Consider the following 27,588-nt stretch of genomic DNA (forward strand, 5'->3'; position numbering starts at 1 on the left):
CTGATTAACGGAGAATTCCATTTACCAACAGAATACAGCACAATACTTGTAGCAAGAACACAGGAAATAAAGAACAGTATTCTTTTTACTTCTGATCTTCAACAGTACATTACAACATAAATTAAAGTATAAAATAATGCAGTTTACAGGTAGAAGTTCTGGATAACTTCGTAATTACTTCCACTAGGCAAAGTGATGATTTGTATTAGGAGAACATCAGAAATTCCGGTTAGCAGAGTAATCTGGTTGGTAGAGTGCCAGATAACACAAAAAGTTTGCTGTATTACCAACTGAAGTCAATCGTTAGCAGGAAATTACAGCCACTATATCTCTGTGCAATGGATGTTTCTTCCAAAGCTGCTTCTTTTTTTCTTCCTCAAAACTTCCCGCAAACCTGCTGACCAGATGTAAAGCTGATGTTGCCGATTGAATGTCCATTGTAATTTCCACTGATTTCAGTGAAGATGTAAAATCGCGCACTTTCTAACCAGGCGGTCAATCCAAACGCCAATTTTACACCTGGGCATGAAGGTAAAAACTTACCCCCCATCCCATCACCTGTTGATCTCATCTTTGTATTTCACCCCCACCCCCACACTCCTGTGTGTCAGCTGTGGCTCAGTTGGTAACATTCTTGCCTCTGAGTCAGGAGATTGTGGGTTCACGGTCCCACTCCTGAGACTTAAGATTGAAAATCTAGGCTGATGCTGCAGTGCAGTATTGAGGAAGTGCAGCACTGTTGGAGGCGCTGTATTTCAAATGAGATGTTAAATGAAGACCCTGTCTGCCCTCTTGGATGGATTAAAAGATCCCATGGCTTTATTGCGAAAAAGGGAGCAGCAGTTATTACCATTGGGTTCTGCCCAATATTTATCTCTCAATAGATATCACAAAAACAGATCATCTGGTTATTATGACACTACTGTTTGTGGGAGCTTGCTGTGCACAAATTGGTTGACTGTTTTCTAAGTTACAACATTGACTCCACTTTAAAAGTACTTCAATGACTGTAAATCACTTAGAATATCCTGTAATCATGAAAGGCGCTATATAAATGCCAGTGTTTTTTTTTCTTGGAATGGTAATTTAGCATTTCTTGACATGTGGCTTTCTGTATAAATATGTTGCTGTTGCTGCTGGTGGGCCAAAGATGGATGAGATGGATCACCCCCACTTTTCCCTCACCCCCTGTAGAAAAGGGATCTCTATCTCTAACCTTAAAAACACAAGAAGAAAGCGCCTCCTTATAGTAAATATCCATAAGCTCACCGGCACACTGTGTCCAGTTCTTTCACTTCTTCGGTTTCCCCTTCCATATTTTTGGCCAGGCTGTCTCCCAACTTCAGCAAACATTCAGCAAATCCTTTGTAAATGTGACTACATTTCATGCCAGTCTCACCAGCTTCACTGAAGAGAAGAACTGGAAATTAAAGTGAAGATCATTACACAAATACCAGAGTTTGAATGAGCCTTCAATTAAAAACAGTACCTTGAGTACACACAGGACTTGTTTGTATCTGCCACCATTGCTTATAAGTTATGTCTTATTATTTTCTTCCAAGATATTTTAAAACCTTTTATCTTATTTTCTCCCCCATTCCCCTCACGCTAGGTTAGCTCCCATCCAGTTAAATACCCCTCCTCAGCTGGGCAGGCAGTGGTGACAACGATCTAGCCTATCTATAGTCCCTATAGATGCCACTGACATCCTTCGCGCAAACAATCACCTTTCAAAGCGTTATTTTAAGATTATTTTGGTTTCAACGCAAATTTGCAAAAGGAAATTCTTCATGGTGAGATTATACAATCAAGGTTATACAATCAACAGACTTGTGAGAAAACTTATTGCTCATGGAATAAAAGGGACAGGAGCAATGTGGATACAAAATTGGCTGAAAAATAGGAAGCAGAGAGTAATGGTCGATGGATATTTTTGGGGCTGGAGGAAGGTTTGTAGTGGAGATCCCCAGGGGTCAGTGCTGGGACCCTTGCTTTTCCTGATATATATTGATGATCTAGATCTTGTTGTGCAGGGGACAATTTCAAAGTTTGCAAATGATACGAAGCTTGGGAGTGTTGTGAACTGCGAGGAGGACAGTGTAGAACTTCAAGAGGACATAAACAAGTTGGTGGAGTGGGCAGATAGGTGGTAGATGAAGTTCAATGCGGAGAAATGTGAGGTGATGCATTTTGGTAGGAAGAACATGGACAGACAATATGAAATAAGGGGTGAAATTCTGAAGGGGGTGCAGGAGCAGAAAGACCTGGGTGTATATGTGCATAGATCATTGAAGGTGGCAGGACAGGTGGAGAGAGCAGTTAATAAAGCATATAGTATCCTGGTCTTTATTAATAGGGGCATAGAGTACAAGAGCAGGGAGGTTATGCTGAATTTATATAAGGCCCTTATTAGACCTCAACTGGAGTATTGTGTACAGTTCTGGGTGCCACCTTATAGGAAGGATGTGAACACATTGGAGAGAGTGCAGAAGAGGTTTACAAGAATGGTTCCAGGGATGAGAAACTTCAGTTACGAAGATAGATTGGAGAGGTTGGGACTGTTCTCCTTGGAGAGAAGGCAGCTAAGAGGGGATTTGATAGAGATGTTCAAAATCATGAGGGGGCTGGACAGAGTAGATAGGGAGAAGCTGGTCCCACTCATAAAAGGATCAAGAACGAGAAGGCACAGATTTAAAGTGATTTGCAAAAGAAGCAAATGTGATGTGAGAAAAAACTTTTTCACACAGCGAGTGTTCAGGTTTGGAATGCACCGCCTGGAAGTGTGGCAGAGGCAGGTTCAATCGGGGCATTCAAGAGGGCATTAGATGATTATTTGAATAGAAACAATGTGCAAGGGTACAGGGAAAAGGCAGGGCAATGGCACTAGGTCATAATGCTTATTTGGAGAGCCGGTGCAGACACGATGGGCCAAATGGCCTCTTTCTGTGCCATTAAAATTCTGTGATTCTGTGAAGGTGAGTGCAATGGCCAGTAATATACCACCAGCCAACATTGCAGGCATTTATTTAATGTTATCACATACGTAGAGACAATGTAAACATATTATTTTAACTCAAGGGGCGGAAAAGCAGTCAGAACAGTTGGCTGTGAAGAATGGGCAGGAGCGGGGTAGGGGGGTGCAGAATTTACCCGTATTGGGGCATTAGGGGCTCTAAGGGTGGTGATCATTTTTAGTAACGTGCACTTACTTACATTTGAATGGTAACACAGACCTAACTGAGCTGGGAGAATACTCTGAGCAGTCCTGGACATCACACCTTAGGTGGCACATATTGACCTTGGAGGGACTGTGATGTAGATTTACCAGGATGAGAGAGAGAGGTGGCATGGTGGTATTGTCACTGGAATAGCATTCCAGAGACCCAGGGTAATGCCCTGAGACAGCCCTGGTCTATATTGGTGACAATTCAGAGTGAGACATTTCTGAGTGATTAGCAGCAGCATATTGCTGTCATTTCTTGTTTGATCTCGCCACAAAGCTGACTCCCACTTATTGTTACAATTAGTGAACAGAGCCTTGTTGAACTGGTCCCAAAGCAACTGAATACAGATCATGGAGCCAACATCATTTTGGTCTACATCCAAATTGATGAACAGCTCTTCATATTCTTGTGATTTGAGTCAGTGATAAGGGATGGCACCACTGGCCTTGTGTGTTAATGTATCATTAACACCCCTTGATCTGTTCATCACAACACAGGCTACTTTGGAGCCATGCAGTTGCCTTCAGGTTGGTTGAATACTTGACTGAGCTAGTCTTGATTCCTTTTGCTTACCAAAGCCAAAGAGGAATCTACAACACTGAGATGGGATGAATCTTGAAGTACATTTTACCGAATAGCATTCAGAGTGTGATTACTGAGAAGGTGAGGCGTATGAATCAGTTGGGAATCTGGAAACAGAAATAAAAGTTTTTAGATGACCCCATTGTGAAAGGCAGTCAAATAATAAAAGAAGAAAAACTTGCATTTATATAGCACCTTTCACAACCTCAGGTTTTCTCCCAAGGTGCTTTACAGCCAATGAAGTAATTAACGTGTAATCACTGTTGTAATGTAGGAGACATGATGGCCAATTTGTACGTGGCAAACTCCCTCATAGAACAATGAGGTGATGACCAGATCACCCGTTTTAGTGATGTTTGACAAGAGATAAGTATTGACCAGGACAGAGTGAGAACTTACCTGTTCCTCTTTGAATATTGCCATGGGATCTTTTATACCCCAACATAGGCAGAACAAACACTGGAATGTGGGCTGATGAATGGCCAATGGAGTTTAAAATGATCAGATTAAAAGTACTGGGGAGACAAAATAGACAATGGAAATATAAATTAAATGGCTCTAGACAACAGAAGAGAGAGGTCTGGATGGATAACTTACTAAAATCAACAGTACAGTGGGTGCCAGCAGTAGAGAAAGTTAATTAGTTCATGAAATCTATAGCTAGAGGGATAAAGCACAAATCCCTAGAGATGCTATTAAGCCTGTAGAAGGCACAGATATGGTCACACCTGCAGTATTATGTACAGTTCTGCTCACCATTCTGCAGGAAGGCTATCCAGATATTGGGCGCAATAGAGAAAAGTACAAATTGAGACATCTGATCCACAAAGAGAGGTTGAAGAGAAGACAAGGCTACAAAATATATTATTCAGGTGTTTTTGAAGAGAACAGACAAATTGAGCCATTATAATATGTTGGAGAATGCCACAAGCTCAATATCTCTGGGGCCTCAACTTTTTACAATTTATATAAATGACTTGGATGAAGAGACTGAAGACATGGTGGCTAAATTTGCTGACAACACAAAAATAGGTAGGAAAGCAAATTTTGAAGAGAGCTTAAAGTGGCTACAAAGTGATATAGATAGGTTAAGTAAGTGGGCAAAGATCTGGCAAATGGAGTATAATGTGGGCAAATGTGAAATCATTCATTATGGCAGGAAGAATAAAAAAGAAGCTTATTATCTAAATGGTGAGAGATTGCAGAGCTCTGAGATTCAGAGGGATCTGGGTGTCCTAGTGCATGAATCACAAAAGGCTAGTATGCAGGTACAGCAAGTAATTAGGAAAGCTAACAGAATGTTATCATTTATGAGGGGGATTGATTACAAAAGCAGGGAGTTTATGCTCCAGTTTTACAGGGCATTGGTGAGACCACATCTGGAGTACTGTGTACAGTACTGATCTCCTTATTTAAATAATTATGTAAATGCTTTAGAAGCAGTCCAGTGAAGGTTTACTCGGCTAATACCAGGAATGGGCAAGTTGTCTTATGAGGAAAGGCTGAACAGCTTAGGCTTGTAACCACTGGAATCTAGAAGAGTAAGAGGTGACTTAATTGAAACCTTTAAGATCCCGAGGGGTCTTGACAGGGTGGATGTGGAGAGGATGATTCCTCTTGTGGAAGAATCTAGAACAAGGGGTCACTGTTTAGAAATAAGAGGTCGCTCATTTAAGAGATGAGGAGAATTTATTTCTCTCAGAGGGTTGTGAGTCTTTGGAACTCTGTTCCTCAAAAGGTCTTTGAATATATTTAAGGCAGAGCTAGATAGATTCTTGATTAACAAGGAGGTTAAAGGTTATCAGGGGTAGGCAGGAATGTGGGGATGAGATCAGCCATGATCTTATCGAATGGCAGAGCAGGCTCGAGGGGCTGAGTGGCCTACTCCTGCTCCTAATTCATGTTCGTATGACATGTTCCAAGCTTAGACGAGGGAAATTGGATGAACAGTTTAGAAACTTTATGCAGAGAATATTGAACATGTGGAATGGACTGAACAGAAATGCAAGAAAATTGGGCAGGCATTTGAGGAAGTGAATGACTGAGAGATACTAATTGTAGTATCCCAGCCAGAAGACAGGAAGGAAAATATATATATATAAAATTATTATTTTTGCTTTTATAAATGGACAAGGTTTTATCCTGACTAGACATGACTCATGCCATCACTTATAAAGGGGGAAATCAGAAATCAAAAACACTTTCTGTTTACAGATGGGTAGTGAGTAGAGAAATTAAGACTGTTTGAATTAATCCCCCTCTGGTCCGTAGTAGTAGAAAGAGGCCAGGGGCTATGTAGGAGAGGCCAGAGGTCTTTTCCAGTCCTATATTTTCCTATGTCCTTTATTCACTCTGCTGGTTATGTTTTCAGTCATCAATACTACCCTAGAAACAAAAAAAAGTCTTCTATTATTCTGTACTATATACATCAGACTGAAATGAGCTTTGACTCACCAATAGCATTCCTGGCTCTATGGAGACAAGAGTTCTGGGCTTTAAATACTGGGTTCACATCCAGCAGAATACTTACATTTGATAATAGCGGAGTGGTTTCCTTCTTCCCTCACTCATCATCCCTCTCCTCAAACTCTACCCCCCCACCATCCCCACCATCGTAATCCTGACAAACAGAAGGACAGAGCTCCAGCCTCCAAATACTGGGCTGACATCCAAGAGGATGCCCCTATTCAGTGGAAATGGAATGGCAACCCCGCAGTACATCAAGCTGGTCCTCCAGGGAAGGGATTTCTAAGTCAGGCTACTGACCTCTCCATATAAAACAGGGACTTCATTACAGAAAAAACCCAGGGCATAATATGCTGAGGTAAAGCAATGGATGAAAAGGGTTTCTTCATATGCCATCATGTACAGAGCAGAAGATACATCAGACTGTCACTAAGACATGTGAAAATAATATATAATGAAGCAGGTTAAAATTACACTTTAACATGTACATATAGGTTTCCTTTCAAAAGTATGACAGATGTAAGTTTGGATCTTCAAGTCTTTAATAATTTATGTAACAGTTATGTTACTGAAACTGAACTAAACATGAGGCCACGACTGAGCAGCAAACAATGCAGCCCTCTTTTCTAAATTAATTCTGGTATGCACTTTTATCAGCTTACTCCTGGCTGTTTCAATTGATTCACTCTTTTGAGAGGTCACTTTGTAAAAGAATACCAGTATTCTGAAGCTCTTACTTCACTATCTGATCTCATACTAAATGTAATTTAGCTAATCATACTACTCAAAATTAATGGTAGCAATACACACTCTTCAAAGTTTCAGTTTTGTTCTGTTGATCTATGCAGATGAAGGCGATGTTGTAATTTATATAAACCACTTAAGAACATTAGAATGCAAAGAAGCAGAATGCATGTGGAGAAATGGTCATTAGCCACCAAGCTGGCACCTTTGAACTGACTATTTCTTTTTATTATTGTAAACTGTCCAAAATTAATAATTGTCTATTATTCTCTAATAGTGCACAACAGTAAGGTAATTAGGTATCCACGAAGGGCCATTAGAGAGAGACAATTGGTTATATATAGCTTGAGGGGCATCACTCTGCAAGCTTGGGGCAAGGCAAGGAGACTGTCTTCCATGAACTACCAGAGCCGGTCTGGGAATTGAACACACACTGTTGGCATCATTCTGCATCAAACTTGAGCCATCCAGCCAACTGAGTTAAAATGAAGGCTGTTTAACAGAGAACTGCTGAAGTAAAATAAGTTCCACATGAAATCTTGTATTTTAATCCAAAGATAAACAAAATATTGCACTCTACCAAAAAGCTGCATCAAACCATGTTTTAAATCTATATTCAACAAAACAACGATCAAAAATGTTTCTTCAAAAACAATAAAACATACAATATAAGGATACAATTTATTACAGAGTGGACAGGAAATGCCTAATTACGTCAAGCGAGAGCAATGAATGTGTCTGGAACATAGGCACGCTCACTGGAGTATGGTGGAGCGGGTGATCATGCTGGGGACACCTGTCCTCCCACCTAATATTTTCATTTACTCTATGCTCCCCTGTTCCCCACCTCCCAACACCTGCTGCAAGTTCCAGAATGTCTCTTGGTGTTCCCCCTACTCCCAAATCTTTATACATGGTTGCATGTCCGATCCAGTAAAAGTGGTTTTTGACGCGGCCATTTCCTGCACTTTCAACTTTTCCCTCGGTTTAAATATCTAATCGTATTGTTGTCTCCACCAACAGGTTTTATAGGATAAATCCCATATTACCTTCATTAGCTAAGATCATTTTCATCTTGTTCAGCGAGTTTTTCAAAGCTCCTTGTGGTTCAGGATTCGTAGTCACAGGAACAAGAGCTGCCATGATCGAGGAAAGTTTAATATTAAAGGTGCCAAAGACATGGGGTTTCCAGGGCGAAGGGGTTCAGAGAAATCCATGGATGCACATTTAGACAGTCCATCATCTACTTCTTGCCGGAAACCTTTCACTGAAGAATGCGGTTCACAAAAGGTGCAGGATGACAACATCACTGATGCCTATGATCTGGAATATGTCTGCACAGGTAATGTGCACTGGATTAGAATGTGTTCCACCCACAATTTTCAAGTGGATAAGTTGAACATTCAAGGTAGTGTTAAGACATAGATTTCCAAATTGGGGTCTGTGAACCTTAAAGGTTCCATGAGGGGATCCTGGGGTTTTCAAACCCAGTCAGATTACTGACTGTCTGAGGTCAGGCAGGCCATGTGCCACAAGCAGGGTGCTTTTAGAATTCCATATTCAATGCTTTTTCCCTATTTTCTTATTTAATCTCAGGATATTATTTCCATTCTTCTAACTTAATTTTAAACAAACTGTTCTGTAATAATGATACTGTTTTCCTTTGGGTGACTGACACTATCTTTTGGCAGTGAGGATGAAGGGTCCCTGGTAGTTCATTGATATGCTCAGGAGCCTTTGCACTGAGAAGTTTAAATGTTACTGCCTTCAATAGTAGATGGCAATTATTTTTTTCTTGGGGGACAGGGGATTAAAATTAGTCCCGAAAAGCTGAGTGTCAACTTTGTACTGATAACTTCTGGAGGAAGTGACAATGTGACCTTCTGTAGCGCCAATGATGCTGACATACTGCTTGTTTCCAAGCAATGTGTAAGAGTTTATCACAATGTTTTGGAGGTAATAACATACTTTTAACATTCCACTCAGTCTCACAAAGCTTCTTCAACCCCCAAGTTAACCAACAAAAGTATCAGTTTTGAAGAAAACGTACATAGGCTCAGCAAGGATATCTGAGTAATATTTTTAGCACTAACCCAGAGTAAAGCATGATTCCATGGCCACTGGCAGTCCTGTGGCACTTTGGCTAACTAACCATCTCTGAGCAGGTTATTTAACTATGGGGATCATAAGAGCCCACTAAACTTCCACATGTGTGCACTTTCCGGCATGGGTCACTGAATAATCACCTTGCGTGATTGTCCTCTACCCCCACCCACCCCCACCCAACACCCTCTTCACTAGCCATGGGAAATTGAGGTGAATGGCAGAAACCACCCCTCACCCCACCCCTGCTGTCCAGCTGAGAACGGTTAACTAAGCACAGACTGAGGGTCAAACCTGAAGAACTGCCTGATCTGCATGCCTGAGCTCTCTTCCAGGCAGGGCCATTATCCATTACATTCTCTGGGAAGTTATTTTTTCTCCCTTTTAAGCCATTTTAGATTCATCATGATTCCCCACCCAGGAGGAGATTGGGCTGAACCTCAAATAAGGTCCTCAGCTCTCTTTTGATGCTGCTCTTGCATCACCCACTAGGAGGTGCATGTGACCAGTCCAGGGCCAATGTCACCATATTTGCTTCTCTCATTCTGAAGGAAACAACTATCGTTAATGACTCAACGCAGGTAGCATGTCATTGAAGCAAACCTGGTGCCTGCCACTGTTCTGGGGTACTGTACAGCAGTGCCACTGAACACTGTAAATTCAGAAATCTCAGCTTTTGTTCCACTTCATAACATGCACCTGTTGAACATTTACAACAACCTGTTTTTGCAGACATTTTTCATGAAAGAAGATACTATACGTTTTAAAGTACTCAAAGAAACTAAATAATATAACGAAAGGTTGCTTAGTTCAGATTTCCCAGTTGCGTGCTGTGTTATTGAGGGAGGGAGCAGCAGGACTAAACATTGCGTGCAACTACTGCTGTTTACTTCAATTCCCTAATTACTCAAATGAGTCCCTCATGAACATAGGCAATTAAGAAAGTGCTTTTCACCACAAACTCAAGCCTACACTTGATAATCTGTAATGTGTATAAAAGGAAGATTTCGTGTATGTTGGCTGATTGTGACTATTGTGAAATCAGAATATTAACAGCTCAGTTTTGAGTTGATGATAAAGACATTATTGTATTAAATCCGAGTGCTGCAAGTGAAGGTTTTAGTGAACCTGAACAACTGACTTAGGTTTATTTATAGAACACACTTTTATCTTAAGTTGTTTATTATCAAGTTTCAGGAAAGATGAACTACAATCCCTTTACAATAACTTTACAATAAGTCACTGAGTGCTTGAAATGGCAACACACAATTACATCATCAAAGAATGCAATTGTGACACAGGTAGATATTTCTACAGGGCAAAAAGTCACTGTAACAGTACTTGCAATAAGTACCACCAGCCTGTTTTGTGTGATTTCACAAAGCTTTGCTTCATTGAAACTTTTGCTGTTGACAATGAACTAATACTGAGACCTAGAAAATGTCCAAGATAACCAAACTATAATCCTGGATCTGATGCCAAAATAATTAGTACCTCTACTACCTGCCAAAACAAGAAGACAAGTTTACTAAGATAGATGTCAAAAGGGATCTAGGTTGGTATTCATTCATGGAATCAAGTGGCTATATATATATAACTTATAATGAAGTATTTTCTTTTGCTATTTCAAAATCTAATAACTCATTAAATTATAAGTTACTACTTTACATATACTTCAAATACTGTACATATATATTTCCTCCAGGGACATTTTGCTGTTTTTCTACCCATTTTTTTCTCAATCACTGATATTTTTCAGGTCATATGGAAGTGAGCCAAAACCAATCAAGAGGTTGTCATGTTTGATCACTGGTCTCCACTGAGGCAGCTACTCTCAGCTGGGGCAGTGCCATGCCTTCGCAGTGGTTCCTACTGGAAGGTGCAATTGTGTGGTCGTTTAGCAAGGATAAGATCAGGTTCAGCTGTGTTACCCATCATGGTCAAATGGCCTGACACCGTTCACTGTCTAACCTCACAGTCCTGGAGTACATCTCCATAGACAGTAGCTTATGGAGAGACAAAGAGAAATTTGAAGCAAAAATTTTAAATTTGCATTTGATAAAATCTATTGCAACAATGTTCAGGATTCTCAAATACATTCAATCAAAGCGGCAACAATTGCTCTCCCCATTAGAAACACAGAACTTAAGCATATGCCAATGGTCATCGTGACTGATTGAGGGCAGGAATTGTCTAAGCTTTTGCCTTTCCTTTATGGCCTATTTGAGTGCATGTCATGCAGCCTGATGGGCCACATATAAGTTAAATCAATATTACCATTAATAAGCAGGTACCTGAAGCTGCAGATACTAAGGGATGAGGTATTCTTAGTTAGGACCAATTCTGAGTTATTCATACAAGGAGCAATAGCTTGCTCCAAACCTTCAGCCAGAAAATTCGAGAGAGGACAAACCTGAACTAGGAAGATAACTCTGCAATCTCACTCTCAAAGAGTGTGGGTCAGAAATAGGACTATAATGTAACAGCCCTAATTTTCTTCAAGTCTCCACTTTGAGAGCAGAATTAACCCTTATCTGCAGGATTAGCAATTGAGCTGCTTGGTCTTCAGGGGCAGGATTACCAGGGTGCATCATAGGATTTAAATCAGAGATGAGGAGGAATTACTTTTCTCAAAGGGTCGTGAATCTGTGGAATTCACTACCTCAGAGTGTAGTGGATGCCGGGATGCTGAATAAATTTAAGGAGGAGATAGACAGATTTTTAATTAGTAACGGGTTGAAAGGTTATGGGAAGAGGGCGGGAAATTGGAGTTGAGGCCGAAATGAGATCAGCCATCATCGTATTGAATGGCGGGGCAGGCTCGAGGGGCTGAATTGCCGACTCCTGCTCCTAGTTCTTATGTTCTGATGTTTAGTCTGGAGCACAGACTTAATTTAAGGAACTCCAAAGGAGAAAATTTTTTACAATTTATTTTTAAAACCCTTTCTTTTAGAAATGTCCTCATCCACTCTATGACAGGAATTTACTTGCAGACTGGTGGCAAGGCTTGCACAGGGCAGCTGTTGTCATGCAGCCACCATGCTGCTCCCGATGCTCAATTCCAGTATCAATTCTGGAGCACCAAGGTGGCTGCATACCATCAGCAATCACTTAACCAGATGCCCATGTGAGGAACTTTGGTGATGGTCTGTTCTTGCCATGAGGCTGACTGCCTCTCCAGCCATATTCAGTGATAGGTCCTTGTGGGCCGCAAACTTCCATCCCTGCATCCAATTTCCCTCTTTTGCCACAAATCCATCTCATAATCTGGTCCGAGATGGCGTTTATGGGCTGGTGAGAGCGCTTGTGTGGCACGCCTATCAATTCTGAGCCACGAAAGAAAATCGGACACATCTTATATGCCACAAGCTTAACTTTTATTGGGATTTTGTGGTTCTAAAAAAAAAATCTTCCTCCCTGGGAACCTGGAGGACTGTGTTTAGGCTGAAGTTGATCAGAACTCTGAGGGACAAGTATGAATCAACAATTGGGATAGACTCCCCTTGTATTCTCTAAGCAATTCCTTTCCAATTTCTTCTTATCAGTTGGGGACACCCATCGGCATATATTACTTTATCTATAGCCCACTTCCTATGTCTCTGTTTTTTTCAGGTGACCGCCAATAGAATCTCATAAAATGCCCTTGAGCTTTTAGTCCACTGCCAGTAATAAACTAACTGTAAATCTCCGATTCACAGCTCATTTCTTACTTGAATATCAGGTTAACATTCTTTAATTCATAGGCACAGTTTTTGATTTTTGTGGAGCCCCTAAAATATTTATTCAGGCCTGCCCATTTTTTATCTCATTCCTTCCAGCAATAAAGATGTTTCTGATGTGATCCAGGTGTCCTATAAATACTTAAGTAAGGTCAAATTTGCCAATCTCAGAATCCCAATGGTAAGCTGCACTTACTGAGCATGCACATTAGAGAATCAGGACTAAGTGAATACAGTATTGTTTCGAAAACCAGTTTGATTATATATAGAAATTATTCATAGTTTTCATTTGTGAAGTTGTTTTTGATCAGCCAGCTACCCAATTAATACCTCAGTCAATCACTCCAGGCTAATAAACTCAACTTTCTTGGTGCACAGCTATAAGATCTTTTCAAGAATCTTTGAAGTGTTGTACTGTTGTCGGGAAACACATAAGCCAATTTGCACATAGCAAGGTCCTCACAAACAACCCTAGATAATCTGTTTAGTGGTGGCTCAGGAATGACTATTGGTCATTACACCAGGAGGATTTCCACTTCAAATAGAGCCATGGAATATTTTACATCCACATGAGAAGATAAATGGAGTCTCAGATTGACATCTCAACCGAAAGCCAGCATCCCTCAACAGTGCAGCACTCCCTCAGTACTGCACTGAAATGTCAGTCTAGATTATGTGCTCAAGTCTTTGCAGTGTGAGACTGACACCTCATGAAAAACAGCATTACTTTCTTTTCTTTTAAAAATAACTTTATTTTTCTTCTACTTCTACTTCCATTTAATCTTTGCTGGAAATCCCCGCACAGAGTATTGTTTTATTGACTGGTACATTCATTTTTATTTATTTTTAGCCTTTAAAATAAATATCAAAGTTGACAAAATAATGATCCAAAAATTCAAATGTTCACTATCTAGGTTATTAATCAAATCTGATTAGTGCTGCACTGTGCTGTGATCCTGTTAGAGACCGTTAAATTGAAACTCGAACTGCCAGCGAACACAGAAATAAATTATGCCATGAAATTTCACATCTTTAAAAACAAATGAATTTTACTATACAAGAAATAGGTAAAAAAAAACACTACTGAATAAGCAATTTCTCAGGTAAATATATATACTTTACATCAAAAAGCACAATAAAACACAATCACCTGTGCTTTAAACTGAATTCTTCAACTCAACGTTTCCCTTTCCACTTAGACTTCCCCCCCAAGAAAGTCTTTGGTTACATATCAGGCTCTTGAAGGTTCATTCACTTTTCCTGGGACCAACCCAAAAATATGCCTCAGCCCTGTGAAATTCACTTTGATTTCTCCTCTGTGTTCCAGCTATTCTCCAAGGTAAGAAAATTTAATTGGGATCCTTCCATTAGCTTTTGGCTAAGTGATCCTCCAATTTCTCTTCAAAACCTCACAACTGTGGACTTCTCAGCTTAAACATAGGCTTCATTACATTCTTGCTTGGTGCCACTGTCCCAGAAATACCCCTGATTTCCGCTAGCCCTTTTGCTTTTGGTCTACAGCTGCTTTTCACCTCTTAGCAGGCTCCTTCTTTCTTTGCCTCCTGAGTTCAGGACTTACGCCCACCAACCTGGGTGCTTCTAGCTCCAGTCTCAAAGACTTTCTGGGAAAATATCCCACAGACAACTTCCCAGAATTCCAATCAAGGCTCCACCCTGAATTACTCATCTCTATGACAATAGAGGCTAGTCGAGATGTCCAATACATTTTTAGTTTTATTAATTCTTAACTTCAAAACCAAACCTTCTGACTCTGGGACACACCTGAACAATTTACATTTCTAATGAAGTCAGGGCAATTATGCTCAGACTTACTGTGTGCAGTTCCCCAGCCGACTGAAGGTCACCAGCTGTTTTTATTATTTTAACCCTCCTAACTTTGACCTCATAAGAACATAAGAACTAGGAGCAGGAGTAGGCAATTCAGCCCCTCGAGCCTGCCCCGCCATTCAATACGATGATGGCTGATCTCATTTTGGCCTCAACTCCAATTTCCCGCCCTCTCCCCATAACTTTTCAACCCATTACTAATTAAAAATCTGTCTATCTCCTCCTTAAATTTATTCAGCGTCCCAGCATCCACTGAACTCTGAGGTAGTGAATTCCACAGATTCACGACCCTTTGAGAAAAGTAATTCCTCCTCATCTCTGATTTAAATCTACCACCCCTTAGCCTAAAACTATGGCCTCTCATTCTAGAACGCCCCACAAGAGGAAACATCTGCTCCACGTCTACTTTGTCTATCCCCTTTAGCATCTTATATACCTCAATTAGATCTCCTCTCATCCTTCTAAACTCTAGCGAGTATAGGCCTAAACTGCTCAATCTATCCTCATAAGACAAGCCCCGCAACTCTGGAATCAAATCTAGTGAACCTCCTCTGAACTGCCTCCAGTGCAACTACATCCTTCTTCAAGTAAGGGGACCAAAACTGTGCACAGTGCTCCAGATGCAGTCTCACCACTACCTTGTACAGTTGCAATAACACTTCCCTATTTTTATACCCTATTCATTTAGCAATAAATGCCAAAATTTCATTTGCCTTCCTTATTACCTGCTGTACCTGCATACTAGCTTTCAGGATTCATGCACGAGGACACCCATATCCCTCTGCACTGATGCATTCTGAAATTTCCCTCCATTTAAATAATAAGTCGCCTTTTTATTCTTATGACCAAAATGGATAACCTCACACTTACCCACATTAAACTCCATCCGCCAAATTTTGGCCCATTCACCTAACCAGCCCATATCCATTTGTAAATTTCTTATTTCTTCATTGCAACTTACTTTCCCACTTATTTTGGTGTCATCTGCAAATTTAGCTTTAGTACCTTCTATCCCTGAATCCAAGTCATTAATATAGATTGTAAATAGTTGGGGCCCAAGGACTGAACCCTGTGGCACCCCACTAGTTACAGCTTGCCATCCAGAAAAATCCCGACCCTCTGCTTTCTGTTGGTTAGCTAATCCTCTATCCAAGCTAATATATTACCCCTAACTTCATGTGATCTTATCTTGTGTATTAATCTTTTGTGCGGCATCTTATCAAAGACCTTCTGGAAGTCCAGATATACTACATCTACAGGACCCCCATTATCCACTTTGCTTGTCACACCTTCAAAGAACTCTAGCAAATTAGTCAAACACGATTTACTCTTCATAAATCCATGCTGACTCTGATGGATTGCAGTTTGACTTTCCAATGGATTCCAACAATTTCCCAACCACAGACATTAAACTAACTGGTCTATAGTTTCCTGCTTTCTGCCTCCCCCCTTTTTGAATAAGGACGTTATATTTGCATTTTTCCAATCCTCTGGAACCTTTCCAGAATCCAGGGAATTTTGGAATATTTTAGTCAATGCATCCACTATCTCCGCTGCCACTTCCTTTAAGACCCTGGGATGTAGGCCATCAGGTCCTGGGGACTTGTCACCCTTTAATCCCAATAATTTACTCAGTACTTTTTCTCGAGTGATGGTGATTGTTCTAAGTTCCTCCTTCTCTATATCCTCTGCACTACCTGTTACTATGGTATACACCATACACATGGAACCCTTTGAACTGCCATTATTTGAGGTATTCTGGCAATTTCTAAAGTCCAGCATTTTAATTACCTTACCCTTACAAATGTAATCTTCCCAAAGCTAAAAATTACCTCTAAACCATGAACTAGATGATTATAAGAGCTGATAAATGCAAGACTGGATGTAGCATTTGCCTTGCTCCACCTATTACATTCAGTAGCAGGCACAGATTACCTCTGTGAAAATTGCTTGTACTTTTACTGCTATCCTTTGATTGTTCTCGGTCAGTTTAAGTTACCTCCACCCCCCAAACAAAATAACTAAAGTAAATGATCCAGTCATTTTTTCATTGCTGGATGTGGACCTTGCTGTAGGCAAATTGGCTGTTGTGTTTCCTTACATTACAAAAGTGACTACAATTCAAAAGTACTTACTTCAGTGCAGACCACTATTTTTTTAGTCATTCATGGGATGTGGGTGTCGCTGGCTAGGCCAGCATTTACTGCCCATCCCTAGTTGCCCTTGAGAAGGTGATGGTGAGCTGCCTTCTTGAACCGCTGCAGTCCATGTGGTGTAGGTACACTCAGTGCTGTTAGGAAGTGAGCTCCAGGATTTTGACCCAGCGACAGTGAAGGAACGGCGATATATTTCCAAGTCAGGATGGTGAGTGACTTGGACGGGAACTTCCAGGTGGTGGTGTTCCCATCTATCTGCTGCACTTGTCTTTCTAGGTGGTGGTGGTCATGATTTTGGAAGGTGCTGTCGAAGGAGCCTTGGTGAATTCCTGCAGTGAATTTTGTAGATGGTACACACTGCTGCTACTGTGCATCAGTCATGAAGGGAGTGAATGTTTGTGGATGTGGTGCCAATCAAGCGGGCTGCTTTGTCCTGGATGGTGTCAAGCTTCTTGAGTGTTGTGGGAGCTGCACTCATCCAGGCAAGTGGAGAGTATTCCATCACACTCCTGACTTGTGCCTTGTAGATGGTGGACAGGCTTTGGGGAGTCAGAAGGTGAGTTACTCATAGCAGGATTCCTAATCTCTGACCTGCTCTTGTAGCCACAATATTTAAATGACTAGTCCAGTTCATTTTCTGGTCAATGGTAACACAGGATGTTGATAGTGGGGGATTCAGTGATGGTAATGTCATTGAACATCAAGGGGCGATGATTGGATTCTCTCTTGGCGGAGATGGTCATTGCCTGACACTTGTGTGGCGCGAATGCTATGTGCCACTTGTCAGCCCAAGCCTGAATATTGTCCAGGTCTTGCTGCAGGAGTCGCGAATGGTGCCGAACATTGTACAATTATAAGCGACCGTCCCCACTTCTGACCTTATGATGGAAGAAAGGTCATTGATGAAGCAGCTGAAGATGATTAGGCCTAGGACACTACCCTGAGGAACTCCTGCAGTGATGTCCTAGATCTGAGATGATTAACCTCCAACAACCCCAACCATCTTCCTTTGTGCTCGGTATGACTCCAACCAGTGGAGAGTTTTCCCCCTGATTCCCATTGACTCCAGTTTTGCTAGGGCTCCTTAATGCCACACTCTGTCAAATGCTGCCTTGATGTCAAGGGCAGTCACTCTTACCTCACCTCAGGAGTTCAGCTCTTTTGTCCATGTTTGAACCAAGGCTATAAAGAGTGGCCCTGGCGGAACCCAAACTGGACATCAGTGAGCAGGTTATTGCTAAGCAAGTGCCACTTGATAGCACTGTTGATGACCCCTTCCATTACTTTACTGATGATTGAGAGTAGACTGCTGGGGTGGTAATTGGCCGGGTTGGATTTGTCCTGCTTTTTGTGCACAGGACATACCTGGCAATTTTCCACATAACCGGGTAGATGCCAGTGTTGTAGTTGTACTGGAACAGCTTGGCTAGGGGCGCAGCAAGTTCTGGAGCACAAGTCTTCAGTGCTATTTGCCAGAATATTGTCAGGGCCCATAGCCTTTGTGGTATCCAGCGTCTTCAGTTGTTTCTTGATATCATGTGGAGTGAATTGAATTGACTGAAGACTGGCATCTGTGATGCTGGGGACCTCTGGAGGAGGCCGAGAGGGATCATCCACTCGGCACTTCTGGTTGAGGGTTGTAGCAAATGCTTCAGCCTTACCTTTTGCATCGAAGTGCTGGGCTCCTCACTCATTGAGGCTGGGGATATTTGTGGAGCCTCCTCCTCCAGTGAGTTGTTTAATCGTCCACCACCATTCACGAATGGATGTGGCAGGAATGCAGAGCTTAGATCTGATCTGTTGGTTGTGGGATTGCTTAACCTTGTCTATCACTTGCTGCTTATGCTGTTTGGCACAAGTAGTCCTGTGTTATAGCTTCACCAGGTTGACACCTCATTTTTAGGTATGCCTGGTGCTGCTCCTGGCATGCCCTCCTGCACTCTTCATTGAACCAGGGCTGACCCCCTGCTTGATGGTAATGGTAGAGTGGGGATATGCCAGGCCATGAGGTTACAGATTGTTTTCAAGTACAATTCTGCTGCTGCTGATGGCCCACAGCGCCTCATGAATGCCCAGTCTTGAGTTTCTAGATCTGTTCGAAATCTATCCCATTTAGCATGGTGGTAGTGCCACACAACACGATGGAGGGTATCCTCAATGTGGAGGCTGGACTTCGTCTCCACGAGTGGTCACTCCTACCTACACTATCATGGACAGATGTATCTGCGGCAGGCAGCTTGGTGAAGATGAGGTCAAATATGTTTTTCCCCCTTGTTGGTTCCCTCACCACCAGGAACAGTCTCGCAGCTATGTCCTTTAGAACTCAGCCAGCTCAGTCAGTGGCTGTGCTATCGAGTCACTCTTGGTGATGGACATTGAAGTCCCCCACCCAGAGTACATTCTGCATCCTTGCCACCCTCAGTGCTTCCTCCAAGCAATGTTCAACATGGGGGAGAACTGATTCACCAGCTGAGGGAGGGCGGTACGTGGTAATCAGCAGGAGGTTTCCTTGCCCATGTTTGACCTGATGCCATGAGACTTCATGGGGTCCACAGTCAATGTTGAGGACTCCCAGGGCAACTCCCTGCCGACTGTGTGCCACTTTTCCACCACCTCTGCTGGGCCTGTCCTGCCAGTGGGACAGGACATACCCAGGGATGGTGATGGTGGTGTCTGGGGCATTATCTGTAAGGTATGATTTCGTGAGGATGACTATATCAGGCTGTTGCTTGACTAGTCTGTGAGACAGCTTTCCCAATTTTGGCACTAGCCCCCAGATGTGAGTAAGGAGGACTTTGCCGGGTCGACAGGGCTGGGTTTGCCATTGTTGTTTCTGGTGCCTAGGTCGATGCCAGGTGATCTGTCTGGTTTCATTCCTTTTCTGTGACTTTATAGCGGTTTTTTACAACTGAGTGGCTTGCTAGGCCATTTCAGAGGGCTTTTAAGAGTTAACTGCATTACTGTGGGTCTGGTGTCACACGTAGGCCAGACCAGGTAAGGGTGACAGATCTCCTTCCCTGAAGGACATTGGATGTTGCAGGAGGTCCAATATATGAATTTGGCTGTCTGATGGCAGAGACATATCTGGCAGTCAGACCAAGGTGATAGCTGACTGCCAGATGCCTCTCTGCATAAGCCAGGAGCTTCCTAGGCTTATCTTCATGCTCGTAATACTTTGGATTAGGAAATCTCATCATTTATTCAGTGTTATTTCAGTCTAGAGCCTGTCTAATTCTCTTTTGCTTTTCATGAGTTTGGCAGAGATGAAGAGGGCCAAAGCAGTTTTGTTTCATGTTTCAAATCAGAAATACTTTTTGCACAAAAAGAAGGAAGAAGGAAAAGAAATTGCAATTATATAGCACCTCTTGCAACATTCAAGAGTGGTCTGCACTGAAGTAAGTACTTTTGCATTGTAGTCACTTTTGTAATGTAAGGAAACACAGCAGCAATTTGCCTACAGCAAGGTCCACATCTAGCAATGAAATAAATGACCAGATCATTTGTTTTATAGTTATTTTGATTGGGGGGTGAATTTTGGCCTGGAAATGGAAGAGAACACCCTTGCTCTTCTTCAAATACTGCCATGGGATCTTTTACATCAACTTGAAAGGACAGGGGAAAACCAAGGTTGGGCATCTCATCCAAAAGATTGTACTTCCAACACTGCAGCACCCTCTCAGTATTGCACTGATGTCACTGATCTAGGATTTGAACCCATTATCTTCTAACTGAAAGGTGAAAGTGCTATCACTGAGCCAAGGCTGACATTTAATGATGTTTAAACATTTTTTTTTACCTTTTTAGCTGTATTATATGCATTAATATCAACTCTAAGAAGTAGTTTGGCATGTTCCAATAGCATAATAGGGGTACACTGGGAACCATGAAAGCTGCCCATCTGGTTCAAAATATCCACCTAGGTAACAACTGTGGACCTTGAGTTTTTGCAGTAGCTGGGGAAGTGGGGTTGGGGGCGGATGTTTTTCACATTATGTATGACAACAAGTTACAGTGAGAGATATCAGCAACAAACAACAAGTTCATTCACATAATGCCTTTAATTTAGGAAAACATCCCAAGGTGCTTCACAGAGATATAAGAAGAAACAGAGACTGAGCCAAAGAAAGAGATATGAGGTGGAGGAATCAAAATCTCCGGTCAAAGAGGTGGATTTTAAGGAGAGTCCCAAAAGCAGTGAGAGAGGAGAGGAGGAAGAGACCTTTGTGGAGAGAATTCCAGGGAGAATGGGGCATTGGTGCCTGAAGCCAATTGTGGGGTGATGAGGCCAGTCAGAAGAACCAAGAGTTTGGTCCAGGGGTTGTAAGGCTGATGCTGAGGCTGCAATCAGTCCAGTTCAGCCGGAGAAGGTAGATGTGGAGATCAATGACATCAGTGGTGCGGATACAAAGTTACTGGTGGGGACTGAAACAACCAGTCTTCCCAATATTTAACTGGAGTAATTCATGGCTCAACCAATTCATGGCTTATATTGGATAAGCAGCCTGGGACAGGAGCTCAATCCTGCGATATCCCTATCTCTGTGACACAATAATGTTTGCCTAATGTGAGGAAGCTATAGATTCACTTGAACTACAAAACAACGCAAACTAACAGGAGATTCATATAAGAGGGTGACAGAACCAATTTTACAGCTAGTAATATGGTAGAGTTGTGAAATAGAGGTGCAGTATGATCAATTAACAGTTTTAGAAGAATATGAAATCCAATGCCGGAGAATTAATTGATCTCCATACAACCACCAAATCCAATACCCTGAAATTCTATTGAGACCCTAACACCATTCTTGAAAACAGTGCTGAGGAGGCTGGCATTTTATTGATTCTCAGGTTTAGTGCACTTTAGAAGTATTTTCTCATAATTATACTGGGCCCTAAGGATGGAAGGACAAAACGTGTCTTTACAATGAATTCAGGAGAGTAAATATTCTTTCATATGCACTATGATTTACTAAAATTTATATTAAATGAGAACAGCTTTTCAAACGAACCTTTCACTGAAGCACGTTAGAATGAGAATCTTCCTCCTACTTGAAGATTGAGCTGCCAGCTATTCCATCCTTCAATATTCTCTAAACCAATCTTTCACAAAACTCTTTCTGTAGTCGCCTTATTTCTCTCAGCCCCTTCTACTGTAGTAATGAGGGAAATCAGAGAGCAGCTTTTATTTAGACCATTTACCACAATTAAGCTCTAATGCCAACTTTTTTCCTCCATAGCAGACCCCCGAAGACTCTCCTGCACAGCACACAATTCATAGGAAAGCATCCCTGCAACTTTCAACAGTTACTTTCATTTCTCCATCAATAATTTTAAATTCTGCTAAATGCTGTCAGTCTTCATTCAAATATTTACCATCAAGATAATTATTCAGCAATCTGTGGTGCTGAAATATACATAGGACATAGTCAGAGATGGGTTGGGGATGGGAATAAACACAATTAGTGCAGTAATGAGAAAAAGAACATTATCTACAAGTAAACCTTGCAGACATTGGCCACAATCAGTTAATGATTATAAATTTGTTTAATAACAAAGAAGATGACAAGAAGATTTGGGGGACTTGAGAATGTTGCTCCATACAGCCGCCTAATGACCGGAGCCTGTGATGCACCATGATAGTTGACAAAGCAAAATTGATAGGGAGATATTGATATACCAAATTACAATGTAAATATTAACTGAAAATTATCAGCATCATAATAGACAATAAAGTTTGATGCAGGAAGTTTTCAGTGCAAGATTATTTTAATGACAGAAAATAACTAGGAACTTTAACTAGAATTTCATATGCTTCTGCCAAATTAAGTTATTTTAATGAGAATGATAATTGATAATACATTAACACTCCAAGAAGGGGGTCTATAGTGGCTGGGTAGCAGGACAACCCACTAGCAGGTGGTTTGTTATTACTACCTTCAAATGCCAGTTTTAATTTTGAAAGTTCTCATCTATGGTATTCAGAGGAGGAAGGCACCTGCAACCCAGCAATTAGGGACAGACCAATGCAGCTTTATTGGTGTCAAAGGCTCCTTGTTGTAGATAGATCCAGGAACAGTTCCACCAAATTCAGTATCAGGGAAATCTCTGGGAATTGCAAATTTTGGAGCTGCTGAACAAGATTTGACTGCTGAAACCACACAGGGCAATGGAATTGGAGCACACTAACCTATTGAATTAGTACAGTTGCAAAGTACTTACGTACTGAGTAAGTGGAGCTATCTTGCTACTGATGCCACTGCAAGTGCACTCCAACGCGTTTAGTCAGGCTGTCAAGACATGAGAGTTCAGCACCATGGAGAGATCCCTAGTTTTGCCCCTTAAACAAAAGTGACTGAGTTGGCACCAACACGATGTGCTAACTATTTGATCAATACTATGTACAGCAGACTGCACGGCAGTAGCAGTTCCATATGCAATTGCAGATTAAGCCAATTATTTGGCTGAACTTTTGTTTGCGAATGCGGGATCCACACCACAAATGGATCAGTCTGTGATCTGGCGCCTTTGGCTCACTCCCTTCCAGTTTTACTGCTCTCTGTGCCTTTATGTTTAGTCAGCTGGAAGAGATCAGCCAACGTGAAGCATCGGCTTAAAGTTTAAAATTTCAGTACACCCTCTATGTAAAAGTAACAAGTAAAAGCTTTTGTTTCACTCTCCGCAGTCCTGACCGGTAAAGATAATAAATTGCTATTTTTTTTTGTCACAAACACGTTTCAGGGTTCACAGCTTTTTCTATAATGAAGTTAGTCTTTCGCTCCGTGAGGGTTTGATACCACGAGGGTTTAACCTTTAAAAACACTTCAAAGCGTTTTTCTAAACCATTGAGGAATTTGTATAAACAGAGGACGCTTCTGTCGCAGAGCAAACCTTAACAGGAATCCACCCTGAATATTCAAGTAGGCAGCGGACCCTGATACCATCTGAAAGAAGTGGCTGCCCAGTCCCCCTTAGTTTCTCAGATGGCAACTGAGACCGGCAGAACAAGCAAACCTGATCATTGGCATCTCTGAGCTGCCCTATTGCATATAGCAGGAATCGGCCCTTAAAACATATCTTATCTTTCTCTCCTTTAACAACGCTCTTCAACAAAAGATCGGTTCATTTCAATTCTTAACACTTTATCTACTGGTGCCCTTAAAAGTTCCGATGAGGATTTGGTAACTTGCTTCACATAATTAACACCTTCAAAGTAAACTGCGGCGATCTCCTTGACTTACCCAACTGAAGAACTATTGACAACAAAAAATACACCGATCCAAGGCGGGAACCCATTGTAGCAGCAGCCGATTTATCCTTTCGGAGCTAACTTGCTGGGAGGCAAAATGCCACGTTAAATAAAAAATCTTCCAGGAGCTGGGATTGGAAGGGGGGTGGGGATCAACCCAGAACCACGCCTCCCAACAGCAGGCTCGGACCGAGCTCCCCAGGGAAGGGACCTTTCACGTAATGTTGCTCTGGCTGGCGGATTAAAATTTCATTTCCGAATTATTTCAAGCTAGCATTGTGAAATCCACCCTGTTGAGGGATTTAGTGCGACTCGCCTAGGTCACGTTTTAGCTCAGGACTGAATTTGCAATCTTGTAGCAAAGCTTTGAGTGAGCTGAGTTAGCTGACTTTATCATTGAGTACGGCTCAAGAAGCAGCTCACTGAAAGCTGTCAGTTTCTCGTAGTTACCACCAATTCGCTGGGTTAACGCTGACAGCAGGCTCCTTATAGTTCTTCACTGTCAATAATCAATCCATCGTTTCATTTTTTTTAAAAGAAACTGCTTTGGACTTATTTTCACCAATAAAATTCCGGGATCTGAACTTGGGCGGAGGTTGAACTGGTCTAAAATTTCGAGGGGTCGATCACTTGAGATCGGCCGGAAGCATCATGGAGATCACCAAGCCGCTGATCCACCAAACGAAGTTCGAGTGAGGAGCTGAGCTGGTGCAGTGCTGCCCACTGCTCTTTCCTGCAGACCCCCAAACGGGGGCGAAGTTCAAGCACCTAATTTGATCGAGAATTCGCTCTCAAAAGCCACATGGTTGCAAACTGGTTGATTATATATTTACTTATACACTTGATTTTTGGTCAACATTTCCTAAATGTTTTCCACCTATGTATCTATTTAAAATCCCAATCCTTGTGGGGCTGTATGGTTCTTTGAATAATTTGTCGTCTGGAGTCTTTTAGTCTGGCAGTCATTCATTGCGACTCTGTAGTGAGCCAGGATGGACACACAAAGTCCTGAAGCTCTGGAGCAGTTTTTTAATGTTTCCTCGTGACTTGCTCACATGATCTTTGGCAGAAGTATTAGTTTGCAGAACCTTCAGTATCAAAATGGTAGTTAACTTCATGTTACACGTCGCTGCAGCCAAGAAATACTTGCATTTATATAGCGCCTTTCACAACCACCGGACGTCCCAAAGCTCTTTACAGCCAATAGCGTACTTTTGAAGTGTGATAATTGTGGAAATGTTGCAAACTCCCACAAACAGCAAAGTGATAATGAGCAGATTAACTGTTTTTTGCCAAAGCTGATTGGTGTCATGGCCAGTATGTATTTCTCAAAGATAACTCCCCTGTTCTTCGAAATAGTGCCATAGGTTCTTTCGCATCCACTCGAAGGCAGTCGGGGCCTCTGTTTTAACAACTCATCCAAAAGACATCATCTCCGCTAGTGCAGCACTCCTGTGCATTGCCTTGGGAGTGCCAGCCTTGATTTTATTGCTGAAATTCTGGAGTGGGCCTTGAACCCAGCAGCTTCTGACTCCAAGGCAAGCATGCTACTGAGTCACAGCTGACACAAGGATAAGGATACAAATGAATATGGACATAGAGGAAGCTCTTTCCCTTCCACACAATTGTCTCACTTTATCACCTGTATGCCACTTGCTTTCAATGCTCCTGTAGACCTAATTCAATCTCTCCTATCTAGGGACAAAGATTATAATTCATGAGTAAACATGCACATTCTACACTCTATGTAGCTTTCTGTCATGAATGAGCAATATGTTCTTAACGAATAAACTAAAATGCTCATTCTATGAAAAACACTTTTGGGGGGGGGGGGGTGGCGGGGGCACATATAGGACATAAAGCTTCATTCTTCGTTTGGGAGGAGAAATCAGCTAAATGTTTCTTAGCACTCAAGCCAGTTTCAACTATGATGCACACTATGGTGCAGAATTAAAGCTGGATGTCCCTTCTGATTGAATTCACTGTTTGCAAAATAGAATGAAATATTGCTTTCATTCATTAGCAAAGACGACTCAATAGGACTTTGAAGCACAAGCACTAATAGTCATTTAAAGAGGTCCCATTGAGAAAGTATGGTGAGATTAACTATAAAAGCTAAATTGGTAGGTAATTTAAGTGTGCCAGTTGTTTGATACCACTGTCGCACAGCGGCATTACCTATTCTACTCTTTTATCCGTAGATTTGCTCAAATAGCCTGGGCCTTAACACAAAATCAATTTCTATTGCGATAGTAGCAGTCCTTTTAATATATTCCATTAAATGCACAAGAGTAGATAAAAAAAATCAGATCAACCCCAAATGTATGAGCATTGAGTTCACACAGGATCACCAGACAGACATAAAAATTAATATAGGGGTGAAGTGCTTTTGGAACAAGTAGCTATACTCCAGTATTCTTTGCACTGGCCGATCTGCTACAGAACACCATCTGGCATTTTGTTCCCAAATGGCATCCACGCTACCATTTCTTTTGATCACATCAGCAACATATGTAAATGAGGGAAATGAAATACTGTGGTAAATCTCTCTGGACAGCTCTTGGACTCTTTTTGATCATCTCTGCATTATCTTCCTAGAAAGAACTAAATTACATTGTATTGTTGTTTAATAAAGATTCACGCCATATTTTTCCTTCCTTCTACAATCTGCAGGCTTTTAAATCCCAAGCTTTCAATCTAATGTTTCACATCTTTTCTACTCTTTTCAACTTTGAAAGTGTCTTACATTGAGCCAAGTCTCTTGTCTAGATTTTGTAAAAATTAAAGAAAGCCATCACTCTTGGATTGTTTAGAAATTGACAAATGCTGGAGTTCAATTGGAGCCCACTGTACTAGTTTGTATCACCCTCCATGATGCTGGTGTTGGACTGAATGCCAATTTATGTTTATATTATTCAATAATACCTGTTAGTAGCTCAAGTTTAAAATAAGAAATAATTTATTCAAAAAAAATCCTTTGATGCTGTAGTGGATCTTTTTATTTCCTGAGATTTGTAGGGAAAATTCACAAAGATAAGGTACTGGCATATTGAATTGTGACAGAGAACATCTATATCCTGAAAGCAGGGTTCACTGGGTTTTCTTTAGCCCAACTTCCTAATCTCAGTAATTAACAATTCTACAATTTAGCTACAAAACACTAGCACAATAATTGACAATAATCAAATCAATGAACCTTGCATCAGGTTAACCATGTGAAAATTTTAGTGCCAGAAAGTAATAACAATGTAGCAATGTATCTTCATGGAGCTCATATTGCAGCAACTGAAGGCAGAAAAAATAATTTCTTGTTCGGCAGCTGCAATTTCACGTGCATTATCCATTGATCCATGAGGTTCAGGTTAGAAATTGTAGATTGCATTAGTTAGGTTACTTATACTCTTGGGAACCGAAAATGAACTGTGAACTGACAGCTTAAATAACCATTATTCCAATTTTCAAACCACCCTTGTACAATTTCTAACACATTATATCCACAAG

General features: G+C 41.4%; 1 protein-coding gene across 1 annotated transcript in view; it reads right to left on the reverse strand.

Annotated features, from left to right (window-relative positions):
- The window catches only part of nrn1la (neuritin 1-like a), a 68,984-nt gene extending 43,710 nt beyond the window's left edge, over window positions 1-25,274 (reverse strand). The window contains exons 1-2 of the mRNA XM_078542960.1: window positions 24,080-25,274; window positions 1,270-1,420 (exon numbers count right to left, since the gene is read on the reverse strand). Coding sequence (XP_078399086.1) covers window positions 1,270-1,420; window positions 24,080-24,134 — 206 coding nt within the window. The 5' untranslated portion in view covers window positions 24,135-25,274. The remainder of the gene's footprint in view (window positions 1-1,269; window positions 1,421-24,079) is intronic.
- Between the last annotated feature and the right edge of the window lie 2,314 nt (window positions 25,275-27,588).

The sequence above is a fragment of the Cetorhinus maximus genome, chromosome 6 (assembly GCF_964194155.1).
Source record: "Cetorhinus maximus chromosome 6, sCetMax3.hap1.1, whole genome shotgun sequence".
NCBI classification, from domain to species: Eukaryota; Metazoa; Chordata; class Chondrichthyes; order Lamniformes; family Cetorhinidae; genus Cetorhinus; species Cetorhinus maximus.